We start from the raw sequence: 24,542 nt of genomic DNA, 5'->3' as shown, positions 1-24,542 counted from the left end.
AAGAATATTGCCTAAATTTTTATATCAGGTATAACACATTATGAATACAAAAATAAATGAAATACAGAAACTTCATATCCCTGTCAGTCTTCATTGAACCTGTCAAGAACATACCATTCAACTCAACTCAAATGTAGTCGCAACAAGAAAGCAGGAAGCAAAACTAAAAGAAACTCGAAACTTACTGGAAGGATCCTGCTTTGAGCTGATTCCAAACCATAGCCTGATCTGAGTTTGCTTGAACCTTATCTATAAACAGAAAATTCCAAACTAAAAAGAGATTGTTGCAAATTTTGAAGAGTGAAGACAGAGTTCTATGATGATTGATTTCAAACAAAATAAACATTAGTTTGCAGATTTTGCTTCCTTTCCATATAGAAAATGAGCATAAAAACATTAGTATTTTGTTTTCTACATTTCAAATTTTCTATTACTGATTATGAAACAACTTAATTGGCATCTATCAGATCCTTTTAGTTTATGACTTTATAGAACATAATTATATTCATCTACATTCTTATAGACCAGAATCCCAAAATTTCAAAATATTAGAAATGATTAAGTATTTTCAGTTCATATCAAAGTCTAACAACCTGCTTTTTATTTAGATGACAAAATAAGAACCGAAAAGAAGAGAACACATAATCCATAATAAAATTGCTCATAAGAACTAATTGTAAATGGACTACACATTGTACCCCAATTTGATCTCTGTGCTAATAAGAGAGCCTCCATCAAATTGAATGTGCAAAAGTTGTTCAAGCTTTTTTCTTCAGATCATTTTTTTTTGTTTAAAGAGGAAAATATTATTAGCATATCTTGGCTAAAGCATGCATAAATTAAATTAAACTTATTTGTTTACCACTCAGTTATATATAGTAACCAATTAATTAATTAAAGAAAAGATTACCTCAAGTTTTCTACTGATTCAACTTCCATTAAGCTATGCTTAAATTTCTTTGCTGGAGGAACTAGTTCTTCCCCTTCATCATCAGATTCGAACCCCTTTTCTTCATTTGGAGATGCAATGGCTTCTAACTCAAAAACACCCCTGTTTCTCCTCTTGATTCCTTCTCCATGTTTGTGTATATCCAACGGATGCCACACTCTTTTATCACCACTTGCTCCTTATTTGGTAGCCGAGCAAAGAACTTAACTTCCAGATTTGCATTCTGGTCATCATCATCAGGAGCCAAGTAGAAAATGAAACCAAAGAAATTGGAACTTAGTGGCAGTTGAATGCTGATGGAATTTTGTGAAGATCCATTATGGAACAAGTCATCATCAACTTTACTGCCTCTAATTGGCAAGAAATAACAAATTTTGCCAACGTTGGCGTTAGCCTTACTAAGAAAGTCATCAACAATAATGCATGTATAATTATCCAAATTAATTATAGAGATTAAGAAACTGGATAGTTAGGAAAAATTAAAGGGTAAGATGCACATGGCATGACTATCCATTTTTGATGAAGTGTCCCCATCATAGATTTGGGTACTTGTTTTAAAATTTAGTGAATGAGTCTACTCTATACCTTTTGCTTTATTATCTCTACCATAAACCCATGAAAACAACATTGTCGATTGTGACCAAGCATGGCCATGGTACTAGCCACACTAAAATCACACAATACGATTTCCATCTATGGGTGATTTTAAATTTATAATTACTCAATATACGGTATCTTTGGTAGGCGTCGGTGACATAATTTTAGAGAATGACGCATTGCTGTTCAAATGGTGGTGGCATTTCGATAAAGAGTATTGTGTCTTGATGTGTAAAAGAATTACTTGCCCATGTAATAATATTTCAGGAGAGCAGCCACTAATGAATCAAAATTGAGTTTTACTTTTACACCTCGAGGTTGCAACAAGAAGTCATGCAATCTATAGAATTCAAGGGACAAGATAAATGATTGAGGGCGAAAGATGAAGGCACTGAAGCGTAAATTTTAAAATGAAATGTAACCCACCCAAAGGCACTTCGAAGAGCCAGGCACTCATCTTTCAAAAACTCCGGTGCCTCAGTGCAGCCTCTTGCCCATGCTTGCAGGCACAAGCGTATGCAAGCATCATAAGTGATAAGGGTTTGCCAGGCATATTAACTATTGCAACTGCTGAAATAACATGGAAAGGAACAGTGTACATTAGGCCCAGATTTTCAAAGCATTAATCTGGGTACGAATCTCAGGTTTGTTTTACTTGAATAAGAGTTCCTACTCAGCTAAAAAAATCAAGGTTTGTTTCAAAATAAGGTAATGATGTGTGTTTGTATTTTACTTTGCTGATATATACAATAATGCTTAGTCATAATACCAAGGATTCAAACAAATAATGCTTAGTCATAATAACAAAACATTTTTCACAAACCAACCTCTTTTCCTTTTCGAATCGGCCTTACTGCAATTATGGTTGCTTGGCCATCCCTATCCTGCATACAAAAAGATTAGGACTACAAAGATAGTCATATCTTTGCAGAATCAAATTAAACCAGGTACCGATTGACTCAGTTCGAAACGTACCTCGTCTCTCTTGAAGGCTTTGGCATTAGAACTACAGGAATGGTTCATGCAGCTTTGCAGAGGAAAAAAAGCAGTTCCTACAGTAAAATTTAAAAGGATTCAGGTATAATTACAAATAAAACTGCATAATTTCAATAACCAGTAGGCTAACACTAACTGTGATTCATTCATTACCTAGGCAACAAACAGAATAGTCTTCACCAAGAGCATCTAAATATGGTTGTGTAATTTTCTCAGCTTCTTCCTACCATTAACAATGACGAGGAAAGGAATCGAGTCAAAAGAGTTTCTTTCTTTGGAGATAAAGTAGAAAAGTAATTTGAACAAAATTCTAACCTTATCAGGATTTTTCAGATCATCAATGTATAAAAAGTAATCCTCCACAGGAGAAGCTACAACCAAATCACTGGAATATATAAACCAAGGATTAATACACAGGTTAGTTCAATCCAAAATTTCAATTCAATAGAAAAAAAAATGGCAGAGACTAGAAAGGGTTACACAGTCATAGGGAAGAAACAAATAAGAGAAGAATGAAGGGAGTTCGTTCACAGAAAGCTTGCCATATCTGTCACTGTAATAAAAACCCTAAATTTGTTTTGAGAACAGAACAGATACAATTGCAAGAAAATCAATGTAATCTGACGGAACGACGGAACCTGCCTGAACCAACGGCGACGAGAAGAAGAGGTAGAAGCGGCGGCGACGACGCTGACGAGCTTTAGCGAGCAGCGACAGAAAACGGCGTGGAGAAGGTAGCGAAATTCATCGGCATCGAAACTGAAAGAGAGAGATTGGGGAAGGGGTGTGATGGAGCTTCGGGAACGGCGGTGAAGGGGCGAAAGGCGCCGATGATGAAGGATTAGGAGCGAATCGGTGAGAAGCGGCGTGGATGAAGGATGGAGTGTTTTGTAAAATGAAGATGCCATCGAGGAGAACATGATTTTCATAGCCTTATTTTTACCTCTTTCGACAGAATAATTTAAATTACAGACGGAAAATCCGTCCGTAATAATTTAATAAAATCAAGTATTTTGTCTATTTAATTACAGACGGATTTTCCGTCTGTAATTATTTTTTATGAAAAAAAATTAATTTTTCTGACAGAATTATAGACGGATTCTCTTTTCTGTCTGTAATTTATACTAATCTATTTTTTTTATTTTCCGACAAAAAAATCCCTCTGAAATTTCGTCTGTATTTCAGTGGGATAAAATCCGTCGGAAATATCCGTCTGTAAAAACTAGTTTTCTAGTAGTGTATATATATATATATATATATATATATATATATATATATATTAATGTTAATTCAATTTTTTTTTCAATTATATTTCTATTGTCATTCACTGGTATTTCAGTCATCATAGACCATTTTCATTCTTACTAACCATGAATTTGAATTAAACTTTAATTATGTTATGATATTATGTTAAATTGTGTTATATTTTGTTAGATTATATTAAATTATATTTTTTATTAATTTTCTTTAAAATTTTTAAACGAAGACGAGAAGAAGAGAATACCCGTTCAATAGATAGTGATTGCTATCTCTATTCCTCACTCATGTTATTAACGTATAATTAATATGCCAGTTGGATGTATTATGGTATTAAAAGATAACTAAAATCCCACTAACATGGCGGTAACCAAATTGATATATAAATCATTCGGCAAAATATATCACATTTGTTTATTAAGATATTCCACTATTTGTGTCAACATCAGCATGCAATAATACATCCCCTCTAGTGTATGTAATAGGCATCGGTCGTTAGTTATTATGTTCTTCATTGGCAACTATATAAATATTATTTTGTTCATTTCTTAACATAGATATCTCTCTTGCTAAGAATTATTACAGATGCATGAAGAAAACATAACCGAATAATAATAGATATGGCCACGCTTTTTAAGCGTAGTAAGAGATGAAAGCGTGGCAAAAAAAAGCATGCCGATAGATTCACAAAAGCGTGGTGATAGAGCAATCGGCACGCTCGCAAATGTGACCCTTTCAAAAGCGTGTCGATAGCTCAAAAACGTGACGAAAAACTATCAGCACTCTTTTAAGCACTTTTCGGCACGCTTTAAAAACGTGACAGAAATCTTATTTTCTTGTAGTGCCACTGCATCAAACGTATGAAATAGGTGATGCTCTAGTGCTTTACCTAGGGCGGTACGAATATGGATCCAATTCACAAGATCTACATTATTTATTTATATATATTTGAAATTTACAGATATAACACGACCCACAAATTTATTGGATTGGATTATATCAAAATTCAATATGTACATAATAAAATCGAATAAGAAATTTTGAATATATATTTATAATCCAGTCGTCTAGAAGTAAATTCTAATAAAAAATAAAAAATTAAATTATTTGATTTTTTTTTATTATTATGATTGATATATGTTTGGTTGTTTTATTTTTATTATTTATAAAATAGTATTTAATAATATTTTAAAAGTAAATAGATATATAGGAGTAAAAAAAATCAATTTTTTTATTTTTGGATTTTTTAAAGATATTTTCGAATACAATAATACTATATGACGAAGTTATTTTAGTAACTAAATTCGATAAAGTTAGTCAAATAATTTATTATAAACACAATAAAAATTAGTTAAAGAAAAATAAAAAAACGCATAGAAAAATAAAAAATTTAGTTGAATTTAGTTTAAAAAAATAGATTAATTAACACATTCCACTAATCTATTATACATAAAAAGAATCATGAGCAATTTTGTGCACAAACATAATAATAATAATAGAATAACCAGCAAGTTGTCTATTTACACAAATGTCGATGGTTCAGATTTTGTTTTGTGCATCTAGCAATTTATTGGTCAATTATATATTCTTAAATAGAGTCTAGTATTTCTTGACCTACCAAACTAAAAGATACCGTGAGAAAACAAAACCAAGGGTTACAAAAATTTCCGTTATTTTCTCAATGTATTTCAGTAACTGTATATGCTACTTTAATGCCACTGGAGCTTTGACCGGATCACTAGAACAATACACAATACTAAGAAATTGAATTTTGTTCCGTATTTACAGCAACACAAGATGATATGATGAGTATTCTTTTTCTGTAAAATTAATTTGGGGGCATCTAGTGTACAGATGCATTTGTAAAGATTTTTATCTTTTATGGTTATTTGTTGATTTTAAAAGCGTATCACTAAAAGTGTTGCTTAAAGAGAAAGTGTTACCCTTAATCGTTAACTTGGCTCTGATACCAATTTTAAAATGTAATTTCTATTAACTCTTCGAAAATTTTTTAAATGTAATTTCTTTTTCAAAATTTCTATTAACTCTTCGTATTTTGCTTTTATAACTTGTATGGATTTGGTTGGTGGCACTTTATAATTTGTAGTTTCATAATCAAAAGTATTGACCATTTCTACTATTACTAATTCTGTCATTCTGATTTTATTTTTATAGTTTTTCAATCTTGTTTTAGTTTATAATATTCTTTTTTGCATGAATTATTGTATATAAAATCTTTTATCTGTTTGTCCTTTTCTTTAATATAATTTTTCAAATCCTCAAAAACTTCTTTTATTTCTACACTTTCTGTTGTTTCTAAATATCTTTTTAATTTTTCAACTTCATTTTCCATTTTTTCTTTCAACAGCTTTAATTCTTTTAAATCATAATATGGTTTTCCAGGCATTTATAAATTTTTTAAGTTTAGCTCCAACTTGTTTATATTTCTTCTTATTTCTATCCTTTTTATTATAAGGTCATTAATTTCAAACTGAAGATTATTTAATTCCCTTTTATACTCCTTTATTTTACTTTTTAATTTTTTCGCCCTTTTTCTTTTTATTTTATTTTCTGGTCTTTCAATATTTGTAAACTTCATTATTTATCTTAGAATTTCTGCAAATTCTATCATTGATTCATCACTATTTTCTAGAGATTCTATTATTTTTTCTAACTCTTCAACTTCTCCTTTCAATTTGTCATAGATTATTTTTAGAGCTTTAAATGCTCTTTGATTTATTTCAGAAAACTGTAAATAATTCAACCGATTTTCTCTTTCAAAGAGCTCTTGTTTCTTGTCTTGATAGGTTACATATATTTTTTCTTTATTGTCATAACTTAATGTTTAGGGTTTCATTTAATTTTTCGACCTTTTTTGTTAATTCTTTTATTTCAGAATTTTCTTCTTTAGTCTTTAACTTAGATAAACTTAAAGGGCTATTAATTTTGGATTCTCTTATTTGAAAATTCGATGAAACTAATTTTCCTGATGGTTCTTTTAGTAAAAGAAATGGGTTTTCAATAGCTTTATATTTTGGTATTTCTGTCTTTACAATTTTCTGAAATAATTCATCAACATAAATTCTTTCTCTGTTTTTAAATATTATACTATGATGGCTATTCGTTAAAGCATAATTTATTGCATATGTAATTGAAAATGGTTCATCATCTTGTTCCATTAGATTCTTTCTGTGAAATTTATAAGCCAAACTTATAGATCTTCCAAGGTTTTCAGTTGACAAAGGTATAGCATATCCAAGATGGGCATTGAATTTAACATTTACGTTTGCCAAGTTTCCATGAACGATTCCAATTATTTGATCTATTGGGTCATCAGTAATTCTTTTGTCACAGATTGCTAAGCTTATTGGTGAATTAATTCCTTTCATATATGTAGATTTGATTAAGACTTGTATAGTACTAATATGGATCCATCCAATTTTATATCTTTTTTGTTGATCCTTAATTTTCTCAATCTGTTTACTTAATTCTTCATCATTTATCAAAGCTATTTCAAGTTCTCCATTGGCAGATTTTATCTTTATAGGGGCTTCAAGTTGAATTTTTCCATAGTATATTATATTCTTTCTATTAAAAACTTCTTTTAAAAGATTTTGTTTATTAAAATTTTCATTTGATTTGAGATTTAATTCTGTTTTTAGAACAGCCTGTTTTTCATTATCTAATAATGCAGATAATTTATAATAGTCAGATTCTTCCGTTAATTCTAAGCTTTCTAAATAATTCATAACTAAGAGATTAGGTTAAAGGCGTACCTTTCTGGAGAAAAACTTCCTTTATTTAGAATATTTTACATAAGATGTTTTTATCTCCAGAGGAGAGATTGTAGATAGTAACTCCAGAGGGGAGTTTAGAATTTGTTTTTTCCTAAGGGAATTCTTCTTCAAACTATAGAATCGCCTCGGCAGCTTCCTCCTTGCTCTCCTAGCATATGAGTACTCTTAGCCTCCTGCTTTCTATGGTTTGATGCTCTCTACAATTGCCTAAGTAACCTATTTATAATGGTTGGGTCTGATGGACAATTCCCATCCTTACCCTTCTTATGACGTCATTGCTTACGTCATTGTTTATTATCTTGCACCAGCTACATTGTTGGTGCTCTATGACCTAAGCGCTTAAGTCATTATGCAATAATGTTGAGAGATGCTTCAGATGTGCTGTCCTCCTCTTTCATTATGTGGCCTTCAGATGCGTTGTCTCCTTCCTTTATCATGTGGATTGATTCCGTTTCATTATTGCTTTCTTCAGATAACTCTGAGACACATAGCTGGCACTTGTGGTCTTCTCTGTCTTTTATCAAATAGGAGAGATTCCTCTTTATCCCTTCGGGGAGCTTTTCTAAGAGTCCAGATAAGTTGTAGAATGCTGATTCAAATTCCACTAAGAGTCTCATCTCTCTTTCTTCAATTTCATTCTTTTTACTGGACACAAGCAAAGTATTTCTGCTTTTATAATTGATTCTTGTGTGAGATTCCCTTGTTATCTTTTGAGTTCTTTCGAAGACTCTTGCTAGTGTGCTGGCTAGTCTTCCTTCATGACTGTAGATTGTTAAATCTTGAACTTGATCAATTGGTTGAAAATTTCCTGGGAAGACGGACATGAAGATTACTTGATGTGCTGGAACCAAGCATTCTTCTTCTTCATTAAAAATAGGTTGACTATTCGTAAATTTTAGGGATATATCCCTTGGATTTACGTTGTCAATCATATTTTTAAATCTCTTTACTGCATCAACGAATCCTGCAGGAAACTCACTAATAATTTTTAAATCATTAAAAATTAAAATTGTATCAATTAATCCATACTGGAAAAACTGATAGGTGTCAGATGGGGAAGCATATGGAAATATAACCAGCTTTGTTAGCTGTTCTTTGGCAATAGGATAATATCCCAAGATTGCCCTTTTTTCTTCAGTCCAATTTAGGATTATGTTAAGGGTTTCTCTGAGATTTGATCTACATACCCTTTTCTTTTCCTTGATTTCAGCCCTTGTAGGAATGTTTCTTATTATCCCTGTTCTCTGGGTTTGAATTGGAGCTTTATCTGCTCTTTTTAGGGTTTGCTCTGGATGAAGAGCTTCATATTCCCTGAAGGATTCTTTTGCTTCTTCCAGTGTTAAAAACCCTCCTTTATGAATTATCCTTGATTGATGTGTAAATGGTGCTGCTTTTTCCCAGGCATCATATACTCCTTTCATGGGGCCATTATAAATTACATAATATTTTTTATCTTGGGTGGATTTTTTGATAATTTCAGTAATTGTTTTATTTTCTGGAATTTTTCTTCACCTGATTTGTCCACCACGCTTAGCTGGCTGAACTCTGATGGTTTTGGTTGTTGTGTTGATTTCATTGCTTCGATGGCCTTCTTGAGGGATTGGATCTGTATCCTTATTTGCTGACAATGCTTGTATTTTTCGAGTTCTTGTTCGTATTTTTGAATTTCTTGATCTAATGCGTTGTAGACGAACTCCATTCTCTTGTTAATGTATCTGCAATAACATTTTTGTCACCCTTAATATATTCAATTTTTATTGGATATTGTAACAAAAATAATTGCCATCTTACCAATCGTCCATGATTATAATCAACTTTTAAATTATATCGTATAAAACCTGTTAGGTAACGTGAATCTGTCCTTAATGTAAATTCTTTGGGTAGTAAATCAATTTTCCATTTCTTAAGAGATTTAATTGCTGCCAGAGTTTCCTTTTCATGAGTGGTATATCTCTGTTCTGTTGGAGTAAAAGTTCCTGAAATATACCTGCAAAGTAATTCCTTTGGGGGATATTTAGAATCTAGTGATTCTTTTTCTTGTTCCAAGCTTTTTATAGCTTTCTTAGCTTTTAGACATCCTGACCAGGTTATGTCTGAGGCATCTGTTTCTACTATTAAGTAGTCATTTTCTTCTGGAATATAAAGTTCTGGAAGTTTTTCACATAAGTCTTTAATTCTTTGAATTTGCATACTATCTTTTTCATCCCATTTCCATTCTTTTTTAGTACTTATTTTTGGAAATAAGCTTTTAGTGTATTCTGTTATATTCTTTAAAAATCCTTGATCAGAAATATAATTTATACACCCTAAAAATCTTTGTAATTGTTTTCTATCTTCTATTTTATTAGGAAATAAATTTACTTTTTCTAGAACATTTGGTTGAAGTTTTAGCTTTCCTTGAGTGGATAGAATTAATCCGAGAAACTCTATTTCTTGTTTTGCTATTCTTGCTTTCTTTTTGCTAAGAACTAATCCTTTTTCTTTACATCTTTCTAAAACTATTAATAATTTTTGAAGATGATCTTCTTTATCCTGTTTTGTAAAAATTAGTATATCATCAATGTACACTAAAACAAATTCATTTAACTCCTTTAGATTTTCTTCCATAAATCTTTGATAAATACCTGGGGCTTGTTTTAATCCGAATGGTAATACATTCCATTCATAGAGCAACACACTTGTTGATTCTTTTGTTGGGCAAGTAAAAGCAGTTAATTTCTTTGTTTCTTCGTCTAAACGAAGTTGCCAATATCCTGATTTTGCATCAAGAGATGAAAACCAAGTTGCTCCTTTAATTTTTTCTAAAATAGAATCTTTTCTTGGAAGTTTATGAGCATCACCAATAGTTGCTTCATTCATTTTCTTATAGTTTATTACAATTCTTCATTTTCCCCTTTTAATTTCATTATTGTTTTCAACGTAAAAAGATAGAGCCGCATGAGGAATTTTACTTAATCTTATAATTCCTTTTTCCAAAAGATCTTTACATTCTAGTGAGAACTCTTCTCTATCTCTTGCGGAATAAGGAATTTTATTTGGAACATTTATCTCTTTTGTGGGATCTTTTAATTTAATGCTTACTAATTCGTTATTTGTATTTTTAATATCTAAAGGATTTTCAGCACAAATTTCATCCAAAAGTTCTTCTATTTTTATTTCAAGATTATTTTTTGGAATATTTATCTGAAAGTATAGATTTAAATAACATGTTTCTAATATAGAAAATATTTTAAATTTTAAGATCTTATCTATAGTAGTAGTTGGTATTTTTATGCGTTTTGATTTTTGATTTATTGAAGAATCGTGTGGAGCTTTTAAAACTATGTATGTTAATTCTTGAATGAATGGATGATATAGCTTTAAAAAGTTATTTCCTATGATAAAATCCATTCCAGAATCTAACATATATATAGATGGAACAATGAACCTATAATTTTGAATAAAAATTTCAACCATCTCTGCTTTTTGGTCAATTTTATGTATTGATTTGTCAGCTATTCTAACTCTTAATGGTTTCTTTAATTTTTTCCAATCAAGTTTTATATTTGAACTAGCAAAGCATTGTGTTGCTCCAGAATCTATGAAAGCATTTATAAATTTTTCTGTTATTTTTATAGTAATAAATGTAGCATTATTACTCAGGCTCTGAGTCTGTTTCTGAGACATATTCAAAAATATAGTCTAAGTTATCATCAGATTCTTCTAATGGTTCCATGAAACAAGACTTAGCAATTTCTATTTGTTTAGTAAGATCCTTTTTATCCTTCTTTTTTGGGCATTCATTTGCGTAGTGTCCTTCTTCTTGGCAATACCAACATTTACAATTTTCTTTTTTATTCGGGCAATAATTATTTCTTTGTCTTTTGTTTTTATTGTTATTTTCTTTCCTAAAATATCTCTTTTTTCTCCAGTTTGGATAGTATTTTCTTCTTCTAAATTGATATTTTCTTTTTCTTTGAAAATTTTTATTAAGACCATATTTTTGAGGTATCTCTTCATTATCCTGACAGCAAATTCTAATTATATTTTCAAATCTTTTTTGAGTTGCTTCTTGCATACAACGTTCTTTTATTTCCTCTCTTATTGCAGAGGTTGCTCCACCAAAATTATTTTCAATTGTTCCTCTATTTATTTCTCTTATAAATCTTCCCATTATAAATTCATTAGCAGGATATGGAAGTTTTGTTATATACATACTAAGATAATGATTTTTATCTTCTTCTTTTAATTTGTAATAATGTATTCTATATTCACATATATAAGACTCCACATTACATAAATCATATATCTGAATATTAGCTAAATGGTTTTTTGCTTCTTGATATTCTTTATTATAGACTTCTTGTCTATGATCTATAATATTTTTTCCAAAAAATTCTTTATATAGAATCATCATTACATATAATATCTTATCATAAGCTGTTGTTTTTGTTTCTAATTCTTCTATTATTTGATTTTCTATTGATGTCATATAATCTCTTATAGTTCCTTTAGTATGAAATCCTATGTAATTCCAAATGTCTCTTCCAGACAATTCACTAAGTTTTGGATTAGTAAAGGCTTCTAATAAGAAGGAATTCAACCAGTTTTCGAAAATTTCTTTTTCGTTCTTTTTGCAGTCTAAATCGAGCATTCTTTCTCCTTCCATTTCCTGGATTTTAGGAACGTATTTTGATGGTATTTTTGTATATTTTGAATCTTTATTTATAAATCCTTTTTTAAAAGCATAATTATCAAAACCTGTTTCCCATTTAAATTGAGATTGATTATCCCTAGATGTTCCAGCTTCATTTTTTACTTGTATTGGAATTGCTGGTTCTTCGTCACTTGAATAATCTAGAATGTGTTCTTCATTTTCTATATTTTCAGCATTTACTAATTCTTCTTCTATTTGAAAACCATGTTCCATAATATTATTTCTTGAGCCATTTTAATTGTTTAAAAAGCATTGTAACTTCTTCTAATTTTTCTTCAATATTCATAATTTCAATGGTGGTTTCACTTTTAAGTCTGTTATGTTGATTATATTTTGAAATTTTTCTTCTTTGGGATTCTCTTTTTCCTTATTTCTTTGAAATTTTATAGATACTAAAATTTCTTCAAGCATGTCTACTATAAAATTTAATTGTGGGTTAAAAGTATGATGAAGATGTGGGGAATCATTTCCATGGTAGCATTTTTTAGAAATTCCATGTGAAAAATAAGTTTTTTCAGGTTTTTGAAGTCCTTCAATAAAACTTATAGTAAAATAAAGATTTTGAGAAAAATCATTTTGTATTGATTTTAAGAATTCAGTGTCATTACAATTAACATTGGTTAAAATCATTAATTTTTGATCTATTAGTTTTGATAATTTAATTATTTCTTCTCTTAAATCTTCTAATTTACTTTTTTCCATTAGGTGACGCTTTTCTTTGTGAAGAGTTACGGTTTTAAGTTAAAAGTGTGGTTTAGATTTTGCCACGTAAGCACATCTTTAAAACAACATCTTTACCATATATTTCACCAATTAATTTTATTATATTCAAACTTGGATAACAACATATTAAAAATTAGACAATAAAAGTAACATTATTATATAATTATATATGAGATACTTGAAAGTTCAAACACACGATAATATAAAGATTACAAATACATAATACATCAAGCCTTGTACTACTATCATACCAAATACTTTTTGACTTTATCTTCAATGAAACCTCATGCGAAGGCGCTTATAGTTGTTTTTAAATGAAATTACAAACCAAATATTAGTATATATCATGTTGCTCAATTGAAAAAAATTTGATATATTTGTTAACTAATAGTTACAAAAGTTGATAATAAATCTTCACATAAAGAATTACGTTAGACATTTTTGTCTAAGTTTTTACTCTGCTAGCAATACAATCAAAACCTTATTCTTAAGCAAAAGATAATTATTAAAAAGTAACACAATCACATATATGCAGTGAGATATAATAAACTGCATCATATGGCCACACTGCGGAGAACAACAGTTTCAATAGTGAGACCAGGACCAAAACCGAAAAGCACACCCCAATCAAGTCCTTCTCCGGTGGTTTTAAGTCCTGCTTTAAGTGACTTCTTTCTCATCAAATCCATAATGAAGAACACACACGCACTTGACATGTTACCATAATTGCTAAGCACATCTCTAGTGGCTTTCATCTTCTCTGGCTTCAAGTTCACCTTCTCTTCAACTTGGTCCAAAATTGCACGTCCACCAGGATGTGCAATCCAAAATATTGAGTTATAATCAGATATACCTAGTGGATCAAAAGCTTTACTGAGTGCATCATTGATGTTTTGTGAAATAATATCCGGAACACTTTTGTTAAGATAGAAGGTAAGTCCAACTTCACGAAGGAGACCACCGATGGCTCCATGGCTGTTAGGGACAAGTTGTTGATCAGTTGAAACGATCTCAAAGAGAGGATTCTCAACCTCTGGAACAGGATCAGAACCAATGATGATCGCAGCAGCTCCATCGGCAAACAATGCTTGCCCTACAAGACTATCCATGTCTGTCTCACTAGGACCACGAAAAGTGACTGAAGTATTTTCAGAACAAACAATAAGCACACGAGCATCCTTGTTGTTTTCAGCCAAGTCCTTAGCCAAACGAAGGACAGTGCCGCCAGCGAAGCAGCCTTGGTGGTACATCATGTACCTCTTGACACTTGGGTCGAGCCCTAAGAGTACGATGAGTTCGTAATCAACGCCAGGCAACGCAACGCCGCTGGTGGTGCAGAAGATCAAATGTGTGATCTTAGACATTGGCTGACCCCATTCCTTGATTGCCTTAGTTGCAGCGTCTTTTCCAACCCTTGGTACCTCCCTAATCATCATGTCTTCCCTTGCATCCAAGGACGGCGCTTTGTATGCGCACATGTTAGGATTCTCCTTCAGTATTTCTTCTGTTAAATACATATGTCTGTTCTTGATCTGTGTTCTCTCACCTGAAATAATATGTAATTCACATCCATCAAGTTATTTGTCAAATATAAAAAATGTTTATCACCATTTTTATTATTTTTGTCACATTTGTAAATCTTGAGTTATTTTTTGTAGTGATTTGAATCTTTAGATGCTATTTTAATAGTTTTTCCAAACTTATAATTATAAAAATAATTTTATCATTAAATAGTTATTGTTATTATTAATATTAAGCAGTAAGTATGATATATCGTAGAATATGTTAATTATTACATATTAATTAATATAAATGTAAAACGATGAATTTTTTATAAATATTTAAAATAAAACAAAACTAAAATATTTAATAAAACTACATACAAATGCGCTGAAATTTTTTCTTGAGGTCGGTCATGTGCTCGCTGTTAGTTACTCTAAAATAATAATCTGCATATGTGCTCTGATCAACACAATTTGGTGGATTTGCTGTGCCAATCGCTAATACGGTTGCAGGGCCTTCTGCTCTTTGAACCTTGCGGATGTCACTCGCAGACACCATCTTTTCTTAGCTGTGTTTTTTGGAATAGCAAAGCTTGGCTATGTTGTTTGGGATAGCAAAGCTTATTAGCTATGTTCTTTGGGATTTTGGGGAAGACTTAGGCAGGGGGAAGGGGGATATTTATATGCATCAGAGTAGGGGCATATGTGGCATTGAATGGACGAAATGGACCATACATAGAAAAAGCGTGTTCAAACGATGTTCTCTGACTTCTTGGTTGTTTTATTGCTTTACTTTGACTTTGATTGATTGTATATGTATCATGATTTATTTTACATATTTAATTTGTGTAGTTTTAGTATTATTTAATTCATGATATTGTGGATGGCGGCTCAGATTGGTGGTATATTTCTTTAATTCTTTTATAGTGCTGTATGTATATATTTTGTGTTTGGTAGATTATATTGTATTTATTTGTTGTTTCGTTTTTTTTTTTTATGGCAATCGACTTTGATTTGGTTTGTTAGAAATATCTTAGGCTGCGTTTGTTTTTAGAGACAGGACAGAACATGACACTGAGACGGAGACAATAAGACGGAGACACTAAAAATTATTTTTTGTGTATTGTGTTTGGATACGATGGACAAGACACTAATGTAATGTCTAGTATTATGTTTGGATACACATGGACAAGACTAAAATATTATATAAAATGACTAAAATAGTCTTGTAATTCCAAATTTTCTACATCAATACAAATTAATTTAATAAAAAATGAGAGTACGTAGAAGTACAGACAGAACTTGAAAAAATATTTGAAGAGGCAAAAAATTTTAATAAAAAAATATATTAGTATTTATATTAAAATAAAATTTATAAATATAATTATTTTATTTTAAAATTTATTATTAATATGTAGGAATACATATGGTTAAGATTAATAAAAAAAATAAATTTGAGTTTGATTAATAAAAAATTTTGTTTAAGTTAATAAGCCAAATTAATTTTAAATAAAAAATTAATTTAAAAAAAATTCATTTTTACATGAAAAAATAATTAATTTTTGCATATAAAAATCTATTTTTATTTAAAAAAAAACTAATTTTTTTATCTAAAAACTGATTTTTCTTTATAAAAAACTGATTTTTTCTTTAAATTATATAAAATCAATTACAATTTATAATTTTTTTTAGCATTTTAAAAGATCAATTTTACTTTTGATAATATTTATCTTTTAAAAGTTTTAAGATTAATTATTTTTGTTATTATTTTTATTACAAATGAAATAATATAATATAAGGTTATAATGGTATTGAAGTAAAACGATAAAAAGAAAAAAATTATCTACCTCCAATAAAAAATTCTACAGAAAGGAGAGAGTACCTGAAAAAAAAGAAATAGAGAAAGAACATGAAGAAAAAAGTATCTCTGAACAACGCAATAGAAAAAATAAGAAGGGATAATAGTAGAAAAAAAGAAAACAAAATTTATAAAATTGTCCGTGTCCACTCTTCCAAATTCCGTGTCCATCATTGTCCTTCGTGAAAGAGTGGACACAAAAGTATCAAAAATTGTCTCGGAGACAATATGTCCACTGTCCATGTCTCTACTTCCAAACACTTTTTAAACAAGTATTGTCCATGTCTCCGTGTCCTGCCCCCGAAAACAAACGCTACCTTAGTTTTGGGCATGTCATCGAATAGGTGCATGTAGTAGGTAGCTGGGTACACGTGCTTTTTATTACCATTATATCCATGTCATGTTGAAATTAAATCTCTCCAATTAAAAATGTTTGTGAGTTACTTATTAACTTGTGGTACTTAATTATGTTTATTTATAGTAAAGTAATCTTATTATTTTTATATAAATTTCGATATTCAAAGACGATGTATTTGACTGGGTGTGTGAGGAGTTTGGTGGATGCTGACAATGGAGAGTCACTCCCCGCCTCTATATATATCTAGTCACGCCACATGAGTCTGGTCTTAATTGATTACTCTTGTTTAGCTTGTACATATTAAATAATAATATAAATTTTGTATATTTTTATATGTTTTATATTTATTTACTTTTTTAAAAAATATTATATTTATTATTTTTAAAATATTTTATATTAAAATATATTTATGTATGTATATATTAATATATTCTATATTTATAAAATCTATCAATATTTTTTTTATAATATTCTTTGATATGATGTTTATTTAATAAAATATAATGGTTCATTTTTGATAGACAATTCGTCTAAAATTAGTCTAAATATTTTGAACTTATTTGATACACCATAAAATTTAAAACATTAAATTAGGTTGATAAAAGATCTAATAATTTATATTTAATCTATAAATAACTTATTAAATTTATAAATAACTACTTATTAAAATCTACACTAAAAGATAACAAGTCTTTTACTATTTTAAATTTGCCTCAATAATAAAATTGGACCGTTCCAACAATCAAGTCCTCATTTTAGCTCAGCCTTAGTTATCAACTATATATAGTGATCTTATTCATGATCAGATCTTAGTAAATGAAAGTTTCTCCACATTCTTGTTTGGTATTTGGATTAAGCTTTATTCAAATTGCTGATTTCTAATTGTAACAAATTGTAGACATTAGCGCACGCTTCAACCAGGTTATCGAGGATAAGTGTGTTACAGTTGAGCCTTCTAATGATCCTGCATTTGTGTATGGACAAAACGGTGTTACTGTTACATTGTCATTATCGAGCTTGTCCTTTTGAACATGGTGATTTCTCTGGTAATTGGTCTTCTCAAATAATTGAAGTAGTTCAAGATGTGCAGGCTCCTCCAATACGCAAAAAAGATTCTGCCTTATGAGTACTAAACTAGTTGCATATAGAATATTCATTCAATCCTAAGATACCACCTAAGGTTACTACAAGAAAAATACTGAGAGCCGTCGAATTTACCGTGGGATATGGCGTTGGGAATTAGCGGCGAGTTCTTCGTCAAATTTACAATTAGAATTGAAAAATATTATCGTCGGAGTTGATGTTTCGACAGTAATGTCGACGATGAAAATTGGAGGGAAAAAAACTTTTGCGCACTAGCTACCATTGGATTTACCGGGGAGTAAATCCGACGATGAACCTTGTTTAGTGAAACACTGCATTTTGGTTACACGCACCACGTTACCGTTAGATTAATCTGATGGTAAATCCGATGGTAATCGTGCCCTAAATTTGAACTAGGAACCCTCTACCCCTTTATTTTAAAATTGGTTTCTATCTCTAATCTCTCACTCTCTCTCTCTCTCTCTCTCTCTCTCTCTCTCTCTCTCTCTCTCTCTCTCTCTCTCTCTCTCTCTCTCTCTCTCTCTCTAACCTCTCAGTTTCTTTCTAGCCCTATGCCGTCGTTGCTGGAACCACCGTTGCTGCCCTACCCTGCCGCCGCTGCTCGAAACCCCCTCTCTATTCTCGCCGCTGTTGCCCTACTGTCGTTGGAATGGCCGCCGCCACCGCTGCTTGAACCGCCCATTTCCATTCCAGGTTTTCTCTCTTCTCTCTTCTAATTAGTTTAATTAGATTCATTTCTATTTTAGTTGACTTTAGGCAGTTAGGGGTTTTCATTGAATTTGTTTTTCATGCTATTTAATTTCTGTTTAGTTAATCATGATTTCATTTAGGTTGTTGATTTTTAGTACATGGTTTAGGTAGATTAGTTTCTATTGTAAATTGATTTTAGGTGGTGAGGTTAGGATAATTTAGTTAGATCGATAGGTTCTTATCTCTACTCAATGTCTTTGGAATTATTATCTGAGATTGCCGATTCTTGTTGCTGGGATTATTTGAATTGGTCTGGATCATTAATTCTGTGTTTTACTGTAAATTTAGATGGAGCATTGTTGCTGAATTTGTTTGAGTAATGCTTAACTGTTTTGATGATTCGCTGGTTACTATTGCTTTGTTAGAAAATTACTATTTTATGCTTATTTTGCTGATTCATATTGCTGCTGGAAGTGCTGGTTTATGCTAATTAATTACAGCGTTCTGCTGTATGCATTGCTAATGATGTTTCATCATGTTATTTTATTCTTTTTTGAGTTTGCATAGGATAATTTTTTGGATTGTTAGAATGTTTTGAAAGTTAGAATGTTTTGAAAAATTTTTAACAAAGTAAGAATGCTTTGTTACATTGCTATGAAAGTTAGAGTACTTTGAAAAGAAAATAAGATAGAATAAAGTTAAAAGGGTTTGAAAGTCTAATTTAATTATTTTGAAACTAAAACACTATGCAATTTCCTTTTTTTATTTACTAAACTAAACTACTTTTCGAATTATTTGTCATTTCTTGAGTTTCTTCTTATGTTATTATTGGTTGGTGTTTGTTATGTTATTAATATGTTATTAATGTATTCGCTGTACATACATGATAACAGGCAGCAGAGGTAGGTCGAGTGGGACATGTGGTTGTAGTAGAGGGCGGGATTCCAACAAATCCCCTAGGGTTGCCTAGTCATTGCCTGCTATCCCAGCTACCCCGTCGACCCTTGTGACGTCACAGGCGGGTCCATCGGACTAGCAATTTATCATGGTCCCAAACCCGAACTGGGTGCCTCCTACTTCTGCTACGCCCCCTGTAGATGCAGCGACAATGTCGACAGAGCTTACGGTGGGTGATACCTCCAATGCCCCCGAGCAAGATGCCCCTCCACCATCGCCCGTCATCTGGCTGAGGATTTGGCCCGATGGCATGCAGTCGTGAGTTTAATTTTTTAATATTAAATTTGTTTATTTTAAGTTTGTTTATGCTAAGTTTGTTTATCTTATTTAATTGTTAATGTGCGGTTTGTTCTCTGACAAGTTTGCACCGAACCCCAATTTGGTTATTAAGACCATCAGTGGCCGATCTACATGCAGATCCCGGCTAAGACCAGAGAGCGTTAGTTTCAGAAGTGGACGGTAAAAACCCAATTTGGTTAGAATTAATTTACTGTATTTAAACTGTATTTTATTCCAACTAAATAATATTGGTTAATCACTTTGTATAGTTGAAATTCATATAGGATGTAGAGCATAACCTCATGATCCGGAAGATTTATGACCACTGGACAACCAAACATTTTCAGCAGATGATGAATGATGTTTGTCAGGGAAAAGACCACCTAACCTCGTGGATCTATCCAAACATCAAGTATGATATAGAGGCTCATTTTAGAGATAACGAGGGGTTCAAGCATCGCCGTCTGACGAACATCACCAACAGGACTTTGCCCAGGACGTCGAGGTATACGAGTGGGTCGGCAACCTTCATGAAGACGAAGACGAGACTGGTAAGAATTTTGGCATTGTTTTTTTTGTTATAGTAGTTACTTGAATTAGTTAGTAAAGTTTAGGGTGTTTAATTTCCTTTTTCATTATCAAGTTAGTTAAGTAGTTAGTAGAGTTTAAGGGGTTTAATTTTAAGTTTTTGTGGATTTAGGTGGTTAGGATAGATTAGAATAGGTTAGATAGGCTATGAGATTATTGGAAAATGTTGGATTATTTAACTATTTGCTGATTCATGTTGCTGAAATTAATTGGAAAATGCTTGACTCTGAAAATATTGATGTTAATTTAGTTTGGATGGAACCCATCAAGGGTGGCTAAATCCAAATTTCGGGGAGATTCTCTCAAAATGTTTATATGATTTTTAATGAAATAAAAAAAAATTAAAATTATGTTTTCAAAATTAGAATTAAAATTTTCTGCTTCATATATATTTGTCTATCATTGTTTAATTTGTTCGTTTATTTTATTATTTGGTTGATATATTAATTTGTAGTCCAAATCGTTGGATCATGAGGCGACACTAGCGGATACATCCAAGTATACCCATACTTTGAAGGCAAACAAGGAGAGATTTGCTGACGAGCGGTCGGCGACACGTCATATGAATTTAAATTAATCATAAATTTCAACTTTATTTGGTTTAAAGTCAATTGTTTAACAATTATCCTAATCACAACTAACGTGTGTGCCGCATGAGGAGTTTAAGCAGAGGTTGGAGGCCGCGACCCAGCAATCTTAGCTACCTAGTGGAGCCGATGAAGCCATCTTCGATACCTCAGTTGTGAATTACAATAGGATTTGGTGTGAGACCTCCTCTGAATCCTACAAGAATCACCGCTACGGGCTGGGATCGTTCTTTGCCAGTGGCCTCCGCTCCTCCGCGTTGGCAGCTTCCTGCCTTTGCCACCGGCCTTGCTAATCTCCAGGAAGTTATCGACCTGAGGGAGCAGGTGCAAAAGTTAAGACAGGAGCTTCACTAGCAAGAGGAGCAGTCTAAGTAGAGGTATCGAGAGATTCTTGCACGCGTTGCCGCTAGCTCAGACCTAACGGAGAAGCTAGAGCAGCTCGATCGGTTGTGACAGCAGATAGAGGAGTACAGCCAGCAGATGCGCACTGGAGGTAGCGGCGCTGCTGGTTCCAGCGATAACGCTGTTGGTGGAGCACCGATGGCAGCACCTACTCCACTGCCTCAGTAGAAGGACCACGACGCTGCCACCACCGATGATTATCAGGATTTGTAGAGGTTAGGGTTTTATGCATTTTTGTTAGTTTAGGGTACGTTACTCTACTTCTATGACATTTTATTGTATTTGTATCGTTTATTTTTAACAAAATAATTTGTTGTTATTTGCTAATTTTAGATTTCTGATAACAATTTCGTTAACATGAGTTTTAATTTGATTTGATTGATAGTTGTGGTTAAACAGTGCCAGAAAATAATAAAAAATAACAAACCTATAGGTGGATGTACCGTCAGATTAATCATCAACTCAGGCTGGACAATGCATTGAAAGAACCGACAAAAAACTCCGCCGATAATTTGCATTAGATGAAAAAATTCTCCGATAAAAATTTTCCTGTGCCGTTTATATCGTCAACTCAGTTTTTAGATTATTTAGTTGCTTAATAGTTTGCGAAACATTAAGGCAAATTCATCAAGTAGAATTATTTGAGCAGAATGTTGCCTTCACATTTTTTGGTATGACTTACATTCTTTAATAAAATAAGTTAATTATTAGTACTTGTTAGCCACCAATAATTGTCTCACTGTGCAGGTTTCTTTTGTAGTTAGTACTTGTTTAATTGCTAGAAGCTTGCACTAGAGATGGATTAGTTGATGTAGATAGTAATTATTTGAAATTCATGTAACTATATACTAGTTATTCAAGTGTCAAAGCTCAAAGCATAAAACTATTTCGTGCTAAAATTTGTTTCAACTTTCAACGCTCCAACATATTAAAAAGGTTAGATTTCTCCATTCTGGACGAAAGAAAAATAAGAAAATAGAAGAAGTGCACCTTATATATAAACAAATAGTCTAATTTGTTTATGTTTGAGTCAGTCAAACAATGACATCAGAAATTCTTCTATTCATTATGATTCCTGTTATTGCTGAAAGTTCCTGAAACCTGATTCCTCTTTAGTGGATTTAAGTTTATTTGAATTGCTGGTTATTACTTTCTAGCTTTTATGATTATGATTCCTAATTCTTCTTTTCTAGATTTAATGATTAGGTTTGATTCTTGTTTGTGGATTGTTGTTAGGTTTTTCCCGTACCCGAATGCGTGTACGCAGGAGATGACGAATGTTATAAAGCTGATGTACGACCATCCTTAACCCAGCTACATAAATATCTCCACTGAGACCAAGCAGTGCTGGTTTGAAAAACGGGCAGTAATTACTTTCATTGTTTCTATTTTAGGCTTTTTTTAGCTAGTTTATATCCTCTATCTTGTTTACCTAAATTTAAAGCTGTTTTGTTACAGCTTCACTTTTTTGGGATGCTGGGCACGACCTGGCTATTTGGAAGATATTTGACTATAGGATAGGTCAGCTACTCAAGCAGATGCTGGATGATGTTCGTCATGGGCGGGACCAACGGACGCGCTGGCTCTGACTGGAGGTAAAAGAGGGCATGTTAGCTCATTCGGAGACCGACTCGGGGTTCAGGCATTGGCGTCTCAACAACCGAGCTAATAGGGCATCAACTAGGTTGTCCAAGTACACCGGCGGCTCGGCGACCTTCATGAAGATGAAGGTCAGGCTGGTATATGGCTCCTTTAATATTGTTAATAACTTCGTTATGTTATCTATTTTGCATATCATTACTAGGCATTCTATTAATTTTGTATTTCCATACAACTGGTGTAGTCGAATTCATTGGAACGTGAGGCCATATTGGAGGAGACGTTCAAGTATACCCACATGCTGAAGGAGAACAAAGTGAGATTTGTTTACCAGCAGTCTCAGGACCATTATGTCAATAAACATACAACTGATTATCTTCTGCTACGAATTATTAAAGATTAACTATATATCTGTCTTACTAATCAAAGTAACTTGTGATAATAGCACATGAGTCTTACACACAAAGAATAGAGGCCGTGACTTAGTAGTCTCAGCAAAGTAGGGAGGACACCGCTAATGGATCTGCGGCCTTAGTCGTCGACCACGATGCGGTTTGGCACGAGACCACCCCAGCCTCGTACATGAACAGCGTATACGGGATGGGATCGTTCTTCACCAGCAGCCTTTGCACCTCGACGTTGAGGCCGTCATCAAGCTCCACCTCCATTCAAGCCGTCCAGCTCGAGGAAAGCGTGGATTTAAGGTTCCAAGCTCCAGCGTAGCCTTCATTAGCAAGCTCAAGAGCTTAATGATTATCAGGAGATGAATCAGGAGATCCTCACCCACGTGACATCTACGGATGAGCTCAGGCTGGAGTTTAGGGAGTCGCTGGAGCGGATGCAGCGTAGGCTTAGATGGAGGTGTACCAGGCCCAGATGCGCGCCGCTGGCATCGACCCTGCTGGTGGCAGTGGTAGCACTGGTGGCACATGGACATCGTCACCGCCTCCTACACACCCCGACTTAGGGCCACGAAACAAACGACGACGACTACCTGAATTTGTAGATATTAGGTTTTTGTTTTATTGTTTCATACATTTATTTAGTGCACTTGACTTTTATTTAAATTTCACATTGTATTATATATTTATTTTAAATAAAAAAGTCTTCATTAATTATGAATTGACCACCAATTGTATGAAAAAAATTTTAATTTAAAATTAAAATTAACAATTTATTTCAAATTCCAAAAAAAATTGATATTACCGTTGGAAATACGGTAGGAATAATCCAATGGTAACATGGCACGAAACAACACGTTTGGCACCAACATTACCGTCGGAAAAATCTACCGATAATCAATTGGTTTTCTGAGCTGGTAATCCACCACAAAATTCGACAGTAATTTCCGTCAGACACAATGAATTCAACGGTAAATATTTACCGCCGAGATTTATACCGTCTGATTATTTTCGATGGTAAATCTTACGATAAATTGATTACCATCGGATATATTTGAAGAATCCAACGGTAAATCTAACATTATACTCAGCATTTTTCTTGTAGTGTAAGACATCTCTACTAAGATATGTATGATCCTCGAGGTTGAAATCGAGCTACAAGATAGTAGATTCTATCACGTATATCAAATTTGGAAACTTAC

At 32.3% G+C, this 24,542-nt stretch overlaps 1 protein-coding gene and 1 long non-coding RNA gene across 4 annotated transcripts; one reads left to right on the top strand and one right to left on the bottom strand.

Annotated features, from left to right (window-relative positions):
• Positions 1 to 13,372: 13,372 nt before the first annotated feature.
• Positions 13,373 to 15,184, bottom strand: LOC130976644 (stilbene synthase 1-like). The gene is made up of 2 exons (XM_057901559.1): positions 14,899 to 15,184; positions 13,373 to 14,561 (listed from the first exon to the last, which is right to left on the bottom strand). Exons 1-2 carry the CDS (start codon positions 15,074 to 15,076, stop codon positions 13,570 to 13,572), a joined length of 1,170 nt encoding a protein of 389 aa, XP_057757542.1. The 5' UTR covers positions 15,077 to 15,184; the 3' UTR covers positions 13,373 to 13,569.
• A 3,199-nt stretch (positions 15,185 to 18,383) lies between these two features.
• On the top strand, positions 18,384 to 23,982 carry LOC130976945 (uncharacterized). 3 transcript variants are annotated; one of them, XR_009084801.1, is made up of 6 exons: positions 18,384 to 18,530; positions 19,421 to 19,943; positions 20,048 to 20,314; positions 22,577 to 23,070; positions 23,184 to 23,255; positions 23,385 to 23,982. It is a non-coding gene; the product is annotated as an uncharacterized LOC130976945 (long non-coding RNA). The 3 variants fall into 3 exon arrangements; XR_009084800.1 differs by having other exon boundaries at positions 22,577 to 23,079; XR_009084799.1 differs by lacking the exons at positions 22,577 to 23,070; positions 23,184 to 23,255; positions 23,385 to 23,982 and adding an exon at positions 20,806 to 21,604.
• Positions 23,983 to 24,542: the final 560 nt, after the last annotated feature.

The sequence above is a fragment of the Arachis stenosperma genome, chromosome 4 (genome assembly GCF_014773155.1).
Source record: "Arachis stenosperma cultivar V10309 chromosome 4, arast.V10309.gnm1.PFL2, whole genome shotgun sequence".
In the NCBI taxonomy this organism is placed as follows: Eukaryota; Viridiplantae; Streptophyta; class Magnoliopsida; order Fabales; family Fabaceae; genus Arachis; species Arachis stenosperma.
Note: the sequence above shows the minus strand (reverse complement) of the source record. Positions and strands in the feature narration are given on the sequence as shown.

Excerpts from the sequence above, each read along its gene's own strand:
- LOC130976644 (XM_057901559.1), bottom strand. The coding sequence starts at position 15,076 with ATGGTGTCTGCGAGTGACATCCGCAAGGTTCAAAGAGCAGAAGGCCCT. Across the intron at positions 14,562-14,898 it reads GAAAAAATTTCAGCGCATTT|GTGAGAGAACACAGATCAAG; the intron begins GTATGTAGTTTT and ends ATATTATTTCAG.